Raw genomic sequence first — 13,222 nt, 5'->3', positions numbered from 1 at the left:
TGCAGATGCGGCTGCTGCATCAAAGCTGTAGATGCGGCTGCTGCATCAAAGCTGTAGATGCGGCTGCTGCATCAAAGCTGTAGATGCGGCTGCTGCATCAAAGCTGTAGATGTGGCTGCTGCATCAAAGCTGTAGATGCGGCTGCCACATCAAAACTGCTGATGTGACTACGGCATCAAAGCTGACGCGGCTGCTGCATCAAAGCTCTTGATGCGGCTGATGCATGAAAGCTCTTGATGCAGCTGATGCATCAAAGCTCTTGATGCAGCTGCTGCATCACAGCTGTAGATGCGGCTGTTGCATCACAGCTGCAGATGCGGCTGCTGCATCCAAGCTGTAGATGCGGCTCTTGCATCAAAGCTGTTGATGCAGTTGCCACATCAAAACTGCTGATGCAACTGCTGCATCAAAGCTGGTGCAACTACTGCGACAAAGCTGATGAGACTATTGCATCAAAGCTGGTGCAACTACTGCGACAAAGCGGATGAGACTATTGCATCAAAGCTCTCGATGCGGCTGCTGCATCAAAGCTGTAGACGCGGCTGCTGCATCAAAGCTGTGGATGTAGCTGCTGCATCAAGGCTGTAGATGCGGCTGCTGCATGAAAGATGTAGATGTGGCTGCTGTATCAAAGCTGTAGATGCGGCTAATGCATCAAAGCTGTAGATGCGGCTGTTGCATCGGAACTGTAGATGCAGCTGCTGCAACAAAGCTGCTGATGCAACTGCTGCATCAAAGCTGCTGATGCAACTGCTGCATCAAAGCTGCTGATGCAACTGCTGCATCAAAGCTGCTGATGCAACTGCTGCATCAACGCTGCTGATGCAACTGCTGTACGTCAAAGCTGAAATGACTGCTGCATCAAAGCTCTTCTTAAAAGAATTTGCAAAGGGAGAGAAGCTCTCTCTGGGGTGTGGTCTGCTGAGGCGGAAGGTGCTGGAGCCAGGCAATGTGGTACAAAAGGGGGTGGTGATGGACGGAGCATCTGAATCAATCAAACACTCACACCTGTTCTTTAGCCCACTCTGCCACCCTAGTTCAGACATGGCTATATGCAAATCAGTCTGACCCTGTGCCTCATGGGAACAGTCCAGCCCGAACTGCCAAGCCATGTCTTCCCTGGACCGGAAACAAGAGTCTGCTTGACTGTTCCCTGCAGATAAAGGTGTCGATGGGTGTCTCCCAAAAGTGAGAAAACTGGACCAGGAACAGATCCCTAGAGAAGTGGCAATGAGGGTCCTACAGTCAACCTGTGCCATGGTGTAACCCTGTTGCCACGGTCGGGTGCTAGGAAGAACAGGAAAGTGCCCATAACAAAGAAGTAACACATGGCCAGTTCTGTTCAGCAGCTCACCACCATTGCCAAGGTACCTCCAGATTAGACCTGCACATACTTGTTCTGGAGATATCGCACGAAGGTACCAGCCCAGTTGACGCTACTGGTCCCATCCCAGGGACTGATGGGAGACCAGTTTTACTATGACCTTCGAGTGCTGATCCTGATGTGGTGCAAGCAGCGTCTTCAGTGGCTGAATCTGCTGCAATGCAGTTTATGACTGCATCTACATCTGCAACACTAAATCCAAATGAAGCTAGCCTAATTAATGATGCTGCACCTGTAATACATTACATGGTCAGAAACTAAGCCTGAGAAAAGGCAGTTCTTCTTCCACCTGCCCCAGAAATGCAACCCTCTGAAATCAGCCAACATGAGAGATGATTTCTTACCTTTTACTGGGGAAGAGACAGCTGTGTTCACCATCTGTGGTTATAGCTGGATTCATGCTGCGCCTTCATCATTCCTTTTGTGGATTAAAGAACAAGTTACTTACCTTTCGTAACGCCTTATCTGGTAGAAACTATTCTAGCCACAGATTCCTTATCTTAGAATCTACCCAGGCGTCAGACTGAATCTGAAAGACTTTCCGCGAGGAGACCCTTGCGCACCAGTAGGTGGCATCGATCGGCTCAGAGTTCGTCGTCGTCCATGCTGGAAGTGATGTTGAGTTAGCTATAAAGGCGCCACCCAGGAACGCTAGAGCTAGTTTCATTTCACGACTTCCACGTCAGAAGCTCGAAGCCGTGAAGAACACTGACATTCGTGGGGATAAACTAGGGCCTTGAAAGTGGTCATCCCTGTCCCTAGAAATCCTTTGCAGAGCAGGGTGGATGGGATGGTTGGGTAAGTTAAAGGAATCTGCGGCTAGATATAGTCTCTACCAGACAAGGAACTATCGCAGATTCCTGGTCTTAGAATAGATACCCAAGCAATGCCATTCCCAGAGGAGGGTCTGCAAACCAATTTGAGGCGAGAAAGTCCTGCAGGACCCAACGGGCAAAATGCCCTTCCCCACGGACCGGACTGTCCAGGATCTAGTGTTTGATTAACATGTGCAGAGGATCTCACGTTGCTGCCTGTCAGATATCCAAGTCCGGAAATCCAAATGCTACCGCACTGGTGGCAGCTTTAGCTCTGGTGGAATGAGCCTGCAAGCCTAACGGAGATTGCGTCTTGGACAGTGAGTAGCAGATATGGATGCAGATTATGGCCCATCTGGAGATGGTCTGCCCCTGAACAGCCTGACCTTTCTTTGCACCAACATGCCCACAAATGTTTTGTCTTCCACACGCAACTCTTTTGTGGGGCCAATGTTGAACAACAATGAATATCGTGGACGTGCCGCTTGGGAGGATAAGAGCGAAACAACACTGTGCCCAGAACAGCTTCAATGAAAGGGAGCGTCTGATCAGGAAGTCAGATATGACTTTGCACATTGATAGTGAACCCCAGCAAGTGCAGAAGGTTTGCCATAGTCTGGAGGTGGGAGACTACAGCCTGGGGTGAGCCCGCCTTCAGCAGCCAGTCGTCGAGGTAGGGGAAGATTGGCACCCCTGAACTCCACAGATGAACTGCAACCACTGCCATCATCTTGGTTTACCCCAGAGGGGCGCTGGGAAGGCAAAAAGAAGCAGAGGGAACTGACAGTGCTCATGGCCTACCATAAACTGCAGATAGCGCCAACAGGCAAGCAGGACAGGGATATGAAAAGAAGCGTCCTGCAGACCAGTGCTACCATCCAATCTTCTGGGTCCAGCGCAGGCGAGACCTGGGCTAATATGAGCATTTTGATTTTCTCCTTTTTTAGGAAGCGATTGAGAGTTCGGAGATTGATGATGACAAAGGGTCTTGCCCCTTTTGGGAACCAAAAAGTAGCAGAAATAACAACCCCAGCCTACTTCTGGCACCGGAACCCTCTCTATGGCTCCCTTGGCAAAGAGAGCTGTGATATCATCACAGAGAAGAGACAGATGATCCTACATCAGCCAATCATGAGATGGTGGCATGGATGAAGGGTTAGTCTTGAAGGGGAGGGAGTAGCCCCTTCAGACAATATGCAAAACCTACCTATTTGATGTTATGGATTGCCAGTGGGGCAGGTGATGAAGAATCCTACCGCCAACTGGCTGCTCATGATGGTAAAGGGGCAGGCTATGAGGGTTTGAAGGCCATTGCAGTAAGGGTGCGGCTGACTGACCAGACCGCTGGCTGCCTGACCCACGAGATCTGTGGGTACCGCTTCCTTGGCAACGCAAATGTTGTGTGATGCGGTGGCTGCGCCGGAATTGGAGCAGCTGGAAGCCCCTCCCATAAACACGTAAGGAGATAATGGCAGATTGGGGAGGACGTGGGACTGCAGAGAGGCCTAAGGATATGACAGTAGCATTAGAATCTTTAAAGTGGTTGAGCGCCAAATCTGCCTCAACTCCAAAGACAAGGTTGCCATTCAAGGGCATGTGCATGACGGAAGCCTGGACATCCCAGAGAAGCCAGTTGTTCTCAGCTAGGCGTGGGCCCTGAGGGCCACTGTCGTTGAAATCACTCTGCCAAGCAAGTCTGTTGTGTTGAATCCGTACCGAACCGTGAACTTTGCACGTCTCTCCCGTCAGTAACAGCTTGTAAGAGTACAGTCTCCGGGACCTGTGGCAGCACTTGCACAACCGTATCCCACAGACTGTGGGAGTAATGGCCCAAAAGGCATGTGGTGTTCACGGAAAGCAATGCCAGGCTGGCAGAAGAAAACATCTACTTCCCAAATTAGTTCAGCGTCTTGGATTCCCAATCCAGGGGAGCGGTAGGGAAAGCGCCTTGGGAGATAGATGCTTGGACCACCAAGCTCTCAGGGGTAGGGTGTTGGGTGAGAAAGTTGGGGACCCCAGGTGCGGGGCGATGGCAACAGGTAATCATCCTATTCACAGAAGCCCCTGTGTTGGGTTTGGACCAGGTACCTAAAAGGATGTCAGTGAGGGTGCCATGGAACAGGAGCAAGGATTCCACCATGGAGACTACCAGCTGCAGTACCTCCGTCCATAGATTAATCTTGACTGCCACCGTGGGCAACTGAAGGTCGAGGACGTCAGCCACCCTACGCACCACCATTGCGTAAGATGCACCCTCTGCCATAGCAGCGGGAGAAAGCAGAACAGCATCTGGAGAAGTATCCAGGCCGCTGGCCTTACCCAGGCCCTCACACCAGTCCACATTCTGTTCATCACCGGGCTGGTATTCTAAAGGGTCCAGTGACCTCTTCCAGTCGTCCTCAAGGACTAGCAGGTGAAAATAAGGCTCAAGATCCAATCTGATAGGCAAGGCTGCAGTCGGCATGGGAGTTGTGAGACGCCCCTCTAGCCTTGTATCAGAGTCAGGGATGACAATGTAGACTGCGGCGCCAGGAGCATCGGTGTTTGAACCAGCACCAAAAAAAATCGAGATGGCTCGCCTGGTGCTAGTCCTTATCCAGGAATTGATCCAACAGGCTCCATCGGGGCAGAGCAACTGACGCTTAACCAAAGGGAGACCCTTCTGACCCTGCGGGGCCCAAAGGAGCGTCGTCCGGGGCAGACCACCCAAAAAAAGAGGCCATGGCCTCACAGAACCCTTTTAGCTGGGTGGGGGTTGCTCTGGCCTGTAGAAATTCAGGAAGGAGCAGAGTCGGCGCAGGTTCTAGAGAATGAGGCCTAGAACACGGAGGCTCCCTTGTCTCGTCACCTGAAAGACGAGAAGTAGAAGAATGCTTCAACTTCCTACTCTTCATCTTCTGCCGCCTACCTGAATGCCCAACGCTTTGAACGGGACAAAGAGGAATTCAGGCTCTACGAACGAACCCAGGACCTTCCCTTCGACTGGGATCTTGACCGCCATGGAGTCGCATGCGGGGCTGCTAGCAGCTTCGGGGACCACTCCCTCAAAGCCATCGGAGCACGCCTTGGTGTCATGGTCTCTGTCCAAATACCAAAGTCATACCTATATGAAGTCACTTCTGGTGCGGACGAAGCCGAAAACAGATGCAGTCGATTGTGGCCACCTACCGGTACGCAGGGGTACTGCTCACGAAAAATCATCTGGATCCAGACTGATGTCTGGGGAAATTCTAAGGTAAGGAATCGGAGGCTAGAAGTGTCCATCAGATATGCTATTACTTTTCAGATGGTACTCGGGCGCCATTTTTCAGAAAATTATTTACCATCATCTGATATATAAGAATTACAACCTCATTGTTCCTCATACAGAGATAAAAGAAGCAACTGTGCTGTCAATATAACTGCATACCCATTGCCTCATTTTGTTCTTTGCTTTTTTTTGACAAGGGAAACCCAGGGAATTTTAGGAACCCATGGGTAGGAGTATTTTAAAGGAACAAGGGTCCCTTTCTATAAGATGCCATAAACCATATTGCGTAGAAATGACTCATTCTATGTCAAATGTCCACATAGAATCACAAATGTGTTTGCTAAAACTGATAACGCATTAATGCACTGTGAAATACAATCAAAAACAGAACAAACAAACAATCTTCATGTGACTACAATGAGAGCAATCATGTCACATATGACATCATATTTCTATGCAATTTGGTTTATGACCTCTAACGAGACGGGACCCTTGTTCATTGTGTTCTCGGACAGCATGCCATCTCAAATGTAGGGTCCTACAGAAATAATTCAAACATCACGTTTTGTGCATTTCACTGGATGTCACGGCCACACCAGGTCTTTACGCAAGTCCTTGGGACATCAATACAGTTAGAAAACTTCATATTATATTGATGGATATCCTTACCTGGATGCAGAAAACTACAGAGTTATGATTTAATCATTATGGTAATCATTATATGCATGTGAACTTATCACTGCAGAATGTATAATTTTACAAAGTGGGAACACTCCAGACGCCGTGGATTGACAGTTCTGGAGCTAACAAGAATGTTTTTTTCCATTTTAGTATCGATGAAAGATCTGATTTCTCAGCTGATGGTTAACTAAAAATCTGGAAAGTTTTCCAAAATATTTGATCACTAGAGACAAAGCTATTTATTTTCCAGAATTTGAGCAGTCCTTCAGTGATAGACAAATTGGCAACACCTATTCAAGTGACAAATATCCGGAACATGCAGCCCTGGCACATAAAAGGATCTGACATCCTATGTCCTGCTCATTTATATCTCAGAGCATGTATTCTCCACAAAGATACTATTGCACAGAGAGCCTGTTGCCTCCCTCACAGACTCCAGTCTTGTGCCCAAAGTTAATGATACACTTTTTAAAATCTGGAAATGGGAAGGAATTGTATCTGGTAATAATGTGAAGGAAATGGTTAAAAACGATACACTTTAATGTAACATTATTTGGTTCAAATGAGGCAGTCCTCTTGGCGGCACATAGGAATGAACGCATACGCAGGCTCTTGTCTGAGGTTAGAGGTACTTTTCCAAACAAAACCGGAATCTAGGTTTTCTTCAGTTGATATATATAGTGTAAGTAAATATGTCGCCGATGCCGGTCACAAGCAGATCTTGGTTCTGGCAAGTAACATAACAGTCTTATTCAGCGCCATGAATAGGACCATTATGTCACTTGTGACGAGTGTCACGCTACAGAAACACCATATACATACATAGATGCAATATATGCCCCAATCTACATGGTCAGATGGCTACAGTCGCCGAGTTCACAGAAGATTATAATTTATGATGCACACTTTTAAGAGCAGGGGTGGGCAAAATTGAGTGCCAAGACAATGTTGTCTAGGCTCGAAATACTCTGTTTCCAAAAGCATGGCTGAATATATGTCTTGAGCGAACACTGTTGGTCACATGATGCAGCGCATGGACAAGGTTTGGGCAAACGAGCAGAAGGACAGTTTGTTTACCAGAACAATGAACTCATTTTATTTCATCCATTTAAACCTGGAGAACCAGCATCAGGTCAGAAGAGACCAGCTCACTCCCAACCCCACCAAAAAGTCCTCCAATAACATGCTTCTGAAAGTCCCAGTTAATAATAGTTGCAGAGGTAACCTTCGTCTGCTCCAGCTTCCACCGAGAGTGACTGAGCCGTGCTTCCCCCGAGATGCCAACCCCACAAGAAGCAGTGACTCCAGTTACAAACGTGAATGGGGGGATTCGGAATCTGTCTCTAGTTGATACTCAGGCCACGCCAGTCCTCCAGTGCATATGTTTAAAGTGCTCAGCAAAAAAAATCCAAAGAAAATCCAGGTAAAGAAAGTTAGGGGAAGCGTGAAGCCCTCGCCGGCAGCCATGGCTCTCCCTCCCCTCTGGATGTTACTTCTAGAAAGGGGCGTGTCCCTCAGCAGCCTTCAGACCACACCTGGTGAGAAAAGCACACACAAGAACATTGCAGGTGAGTTGTTAACATGCAGTGATGGAGTAGGTGCAGCAGGATCTACCAGATACATAGTAGGCCGGAGTTGCCACTGGGAGGTAGACGAGAAGCCCTTGTTACCTTAAGATGCCTAGAAGCTGTTTCTATCATGCTAGCCTTAGTTTCAGACACTCAAGGACCAGTATGTAGAAACATGGGCTCTAACTCTGGAGGAGCGAACTCTCGTCCCACCTACCGTGACACACAGGCCTCCACTATCATCTCGCAGAAGAAACCTAGACTAGACAAGTCACCTAATAAGGGAGAACAAGCTTAATAAAGGGCATTTGGAAAGCTCCTCTGGAGTCTTACACCTTCCAAAAAGGAAATATGGAAACATTTATTTGCTCTGGAGGGATCTTGCCATGGGAAAAGCATGTTCTCAGTAGAACATCAGCGAGAGGGATAAAGGGCAATGCACCGTCAACTGACAATCTCACCAAAAGAGGGAAAGAGTCTCACAGCAGCAAACATGAAAAAAGGGGCCTCAACGCTTGCAAAAAAGTTCTCAGCAGCCAGGGAGAGCGCAGAGGATATAGCTTGAGAAGTCTCAGTTCTATGAAGAATCTTACAGATTACAGAGGAAGGGGATAGAGAACTCTACGGTGGAGGGGAAGGACACCAGTTGTAAAGTACACAAGACTGACTGTGCCGCATCAGTGATTAACTACTACACTTTTGGGATCGCACCAAAACTTAGCTTGATTTTCAGCACACTGATCCTCTTTGGGAGCGGGCAGTCAGAAAGAGGGGAGTGGAGTAGAGATCTGAGAGAGGATAATATCTCCTGAAAATGCTCTCTTTTGAGGGAAGAAGGGGCAGAGGAAGCCAGTTACCTGTAGCACAGGCATTGTGGGTAGTCAGCCAGTATAGGCATGGAAGTCAGGATCTAGAATGAGAGAAAAGCAGAAGTGGGAGATATGGTGGTTGCACAAATATGCAGTGAACGAGACAGTAGATGAGCCGAGAATCTACAGCAGCAAGCACAGCTCAAGAGAAACAGGTGTCTAAGAAGCAAAAAAGCAAATGACTTACCTCTGACAGAGCTTCCTATGTGGCTAGCTTCCAACTATCTGCCAGAAGATCCCAAAACACTTCCAAAAGCCATTGGTATTTTTAATTGCTGCCTCAAATTCCTCCTACACTGTTCAGAATCTGTACTTCTTACATGGTCTTTATACAATCATGGTATAGTGCCATCAGGGTTTCCTAATGCCTACTCCTATACTTTACTCCATGGATTCCTATTATGAACAGTGATACCTCCTAAAGCGTTATTTCTGGTTTGGAAGCAGGCGAATGAGAAACCCGAACATGTCTACATTACAGTAAGCGTGCAGCCACACCCACCGCTTAGAATGTAGGCCGGGACTCCAAACATTTCCATAACTGTAATCATTAGATCTTGTATTTGAACAATCTGTATCTGCCTCAAGGTGACATGAATTCCGAAAGAAGACAAAAAGCGATCAGTGTGGGAATCTTAAACTTTAAGGCAGCCTGTTCTACCCAGACGGGAAGCATAGCAGCGCCTGTTAGTCGGCTGCGATGGCTCCTGGCCCTAACCTGTGAGGGACACAACCATCACCACTGCCAATTTGGGAAATAGTAGATGAGATGGCACACCTCTCATCAAACAGCAGTAGCAGTTTTACCACAGCAGATAATCTGCTGCTTTGTGTGACATACACTTTTGCGCCTCCGGTGAGTTCATGCTGATAGCACTTTAATCATGCTGATAACAGAAGCAGGTCTGAGAGCAACACATCAACAGGCCTGAAAACAGGAGCAAGGAAATGCAACACATCAGCAGCACTGAAAACAGGAGCAAGGAAATGCAAAACATCAACTGTCCTGAAAACAGGAGCAAGGAAATGCAACACATCAGCAGCACTGAAAACAGGAGCAAGGAAATGCAAAACATCAACAGGCCTGAAAACAGGAGCAAGGAAATGCAACACATCAGCAGCACTGAAAACAGGAGCAAGGAAATGCAAAACATCAACTGTCCTGAAAACAGGAGCAAGGAAATGCAACACATCAGCAGCACTGAAAACAGGAGCAAGGAAATGCAAAACATCAACAGGCCTGAAAACAGGAGCAAGGAAATGCAATACACCAACAGGCCTGAAAACAGGAGCAAGGAAATGCAATACATCAACAGGCCTGAAAACAGGAGCAAGGAAATGCAATACATCAACAGGCTTGAAAACAGGAGCAAGGAAATGCAATACATCAACAGGCCTGAAAACAGGAGCAAGGAAATGCAACACAAACAGAAGCAAGGAAATACAACACACCAACTGCCCTGAAAACAGGAGCAAGGAAATGCAACACATCAACAGGCCTGAAAACAGGAGCAAGGAAATGCAACACATCAACAGGCCTGAAAACAGGAGCAAGGAAATGCAAAACATCAACAGGCCTGAAAACAGGAGCAAGGAAATGCAATACATCAACAGGCCTGAAAACAGAGCAAGGAAATGCAATACATCAACAGGCCTGAAAACAGGAGCAAGGAAATGCAATACATCAACAGGCCTGAAAACAGGAGCAAGGAAATGCAATACATCAACAGGCCTGAAAACAGGAGCAAGGAAATGCAATACATCAACAGGCCTGAAAACAGGAGCAAGGAAATGCAACACATCAACTGGCCTGAAAACAGGAGCAAGGAAATGCAACACAAACAGAAGCAAGGAAATGCAACACACCAACTGCCCTGAAAACAGGAGCAAGGAAATGCAACACATCAACAGACCTGAAAACAGGAGCAAGGAAATGCAACACATCAACAGCCCTGAAAACAGGAGCAAGGAAATGCAACACATCAACAGCCCTGAAAACAGGAGCAAGGAAATGCAACACATCAACAGCCCTGAAAACAGGAGCAAGGAAATGCAACACATCAACTGCCCTGAAAACGGCGCCCAAGATATTTAAAGCATCCTAATCCCAGTTTCATCCATTTGTGGACTCTTTGGGTAATAAAGTGTGCATTGACCGAGCGAACCATCTGGCTTCCTAGTAGAGATCGAATCTCTGCAGATATCCTGGTCCTTTTCATTAGCCGGAACTGAGAATGTTGCAAAGCACCAGGCGATGGATCCCTGTGTCTACTGGAGTCACCACAGAACTTCGAGGGCAGGTTTTCGGCGACCTCTAGTCCACAAACACAGGCGTGTGGTAGAAGCCTTGTGCTGGAGCATCATTTTCAGGGCTTTAGCTTGCTCGGCCCAGTGGTCAGTTGGGAGAAGTTGGAGAGGAAAGGTCCTGCTGCGTTTTGATTTTGCAGATCCGTTGACCCCAGTACCATCATTTACCAAAGTAGATTTTTAGACTGATTGACCCTCTCAAGCAGCATGCATGCCTTCTGCGGTTTCTCCACAACTGAAAAGTGTTGTGCCATGCTCTTAAGAAGCTTTTCCACCACATAGCAAACCCCTGTTGACTTTCTCGAAAGAGGTATGGTCCTGAAAGCCATTACTGCCACTGAACTGAGTGTAGAATTTCTTTGGACAAACATACCTCCAATAGAATTACTACACTGCTACCATAGCCTGTAGAGACTCTACAACAATTTGGGGGCGGAGCTCAAAACAATCAAACCCTGCTGGCCCTTTGATGGTGACTGCAGGGGAAATGCATTGCCAGAAGTCCATACATTGAAAAAAGACTCCATGCAACTGAAATACTGCACTAAGTAACCTGACACACATAGAAAATTGCTGTAGTCTTAATCCGTTTGAAGGATGATTGTCAAAATCATTACTGACGTTTTGGCTTGTTTGCTCGAATCCAGAGAGGCACACAATACATATATGGCAACTATGTACTAGGATCTTCTGGCAGATGGCAAGAGATACAAGCAGGCCATCCTCTGAAAGATTTCATGCTGTGATTAGTACTTTCTGAAGCAGCAAACAAAACATGACCCAGCCATGCAAGTCAAGCAGCACTCAAGGCCGAGGCACAATAAATGATAAACACTCAGCCAAGGATCGGCTGCAGCAAACAAGGTGCAAACAAGACCAAGCACCCTACAAACACTCAATGTATGATTCGAAATATGCTTAGAAAGCACAAAAGACTAGTCCATAACCAATGCAGTCACAAACAACAATCTACCACAAGCAGGCACTAACACAACAAACAATATATGACCTCAGTAAAACACTGAAAGTAATGAACACAACTTGCTCACAACTAAAACAGACAACTTTTAAGACGAGTGATGTATCTGCAAAAGAATAGAGCCTTAAAAAAGATTACAGCCAAAAGTCAGAAGCAGCAGTGAAATACCTCATTATTCTCCTTTCCGTTTTCTACAATGAAACATGCGTCTACGTCCTCTGTTGTGCTCTCACTTCCCTTCTTCATCACCCCTTCCACTGCACTTTAATTCTTCCTTTCTCAAGTCTGGTCTTTGAGGCACTTGCTACCCCAATTCCTCTTCTTCCCAGTATTCCCTTATGCTGAAACATGTTACATTCTCAACATAAAACTATCGTCGTTTCCAACTGTCCAGGTTGCCTTTTCCTCTGAACGTCTTATCTTCTAAATGCCATCCTTTTCCACATCTCTATTGGTCTCTCTCTCATCCTTCCTCATGCCCCTACTAGTGTGTGCACCTGATGGCATAAATCCCTGTACCAATATTGAGAAGTATATAACCCCTCCTGTCACACTTCTACAAGAAAAGCACCCAGAGACTTTAATAGCAGCAAGCAAGCAGATATCATAAACGTGTGCGACTACTCTCAAGCCAAGAGGCACCTCAGCTGAAGAGTCCTGAAGCCGCATCAAGCAACGGAGCTCAATGTCGAACTCCGTACACGGCAGCAATAAACAGAGCACTGCCTCCTTCAACATAGCTCCAGCATCAAGAGGCTTGCTCACCACCAGCGATGCCTAGCAGGATAGGAAGCGGTGTGGATGGAACCTGTGGAATCCCTCTCAGAGTGCCCTCCAACCACTGATACATCTAGACACCTTCTAACACTTTAACAGTTCATGCTGCAACTCATGCATTACTCCAGAAGCGGGAACAGTACTGCAACCTCATGCACTGCCAAACACTAACTAAAATCTGCACTGGTGATGCATCAGCAGTGTCCCCTGCAAGCCTAGTATCATACTGTCATTTTATGACCTAGGGTCTGCAAGCAAAGCCTATACTTTAACAGCATGTATGAGAATACAGCGGGGCCTGGTACGAGTAACATATCAGAGCTGTGTGTGGCAAGATATGGAAATTGTTGCTACCTCACATAATAGTGCAACTGTGTGACACATGGTCTGGTGAACCTAATAGAACAGTGCACATGGACTGGTGAATAATGCAGCCGTGCAATACACCGCCTGGTGATTCCCCTGCTACAGGTGCTGCATGCTGTAATACTCCAGAATTATGGGTTAAAGTGCAGAACATACACAAATGAAGCTCTTACAATATCAGGCACAATGCTGCACTCACTGATAAGACCAGAGAAGTGTGTGCTCA

At 47.0% G+C, this 13,222-nt stretch overlaps 1 protein-coding gene across 1 annotated transcript in view; it reads right to left on the bottom strand.

The window, feature by feature from the left end:
* Positions 1-6,649: 6,649 nt before the first annotated feature.
* Positions 6,650-13,222, bottom strand: part of DNAJB2 (DnaJ heat shock protein family (Hsp40) member B2) — a 245,720-nt gene continuing 239,147 nt past the window's right edge. Inside the window, exons 10-11 of the mRNA XM_086954386.1 lie at positions 8,556-8,608; positions 6,650-7,665 (exon numbers count right to left, since the gene is read on the bottom strand). Of these exons, the coding sequence (XP_086810512.1) occupies positions 8,580-8,608 (29 nt within the window). The 3' untranslated portion in view covers positions 6,650-7,665; positions 8,556-8,579. The remainder of the gene's footprint in view (positions 7,666-8,555; positions 8,609-13,222) is intronic.

This window comes from Lissotriton vulgaris, chromosome 2_1 (assembly GCF_964263255.1).
Source record: "Lissotriton vulgaris chromosome 2_1, aLisVul1.2, whole genome shotgun sequence".
In the NCBI taxonomy this organism is placed as follows: Eukaryota; Metazoa; Chordata; class Amphibia; order Caudata; family Salamandridae; genus Lissotriton; species Lissotriton vulgaris.
The sequence above is the reverse complement of the archived record's forward strand: the minus strand, read 5'-3'. Positions and strand labels throughout refer to the sequence as shown.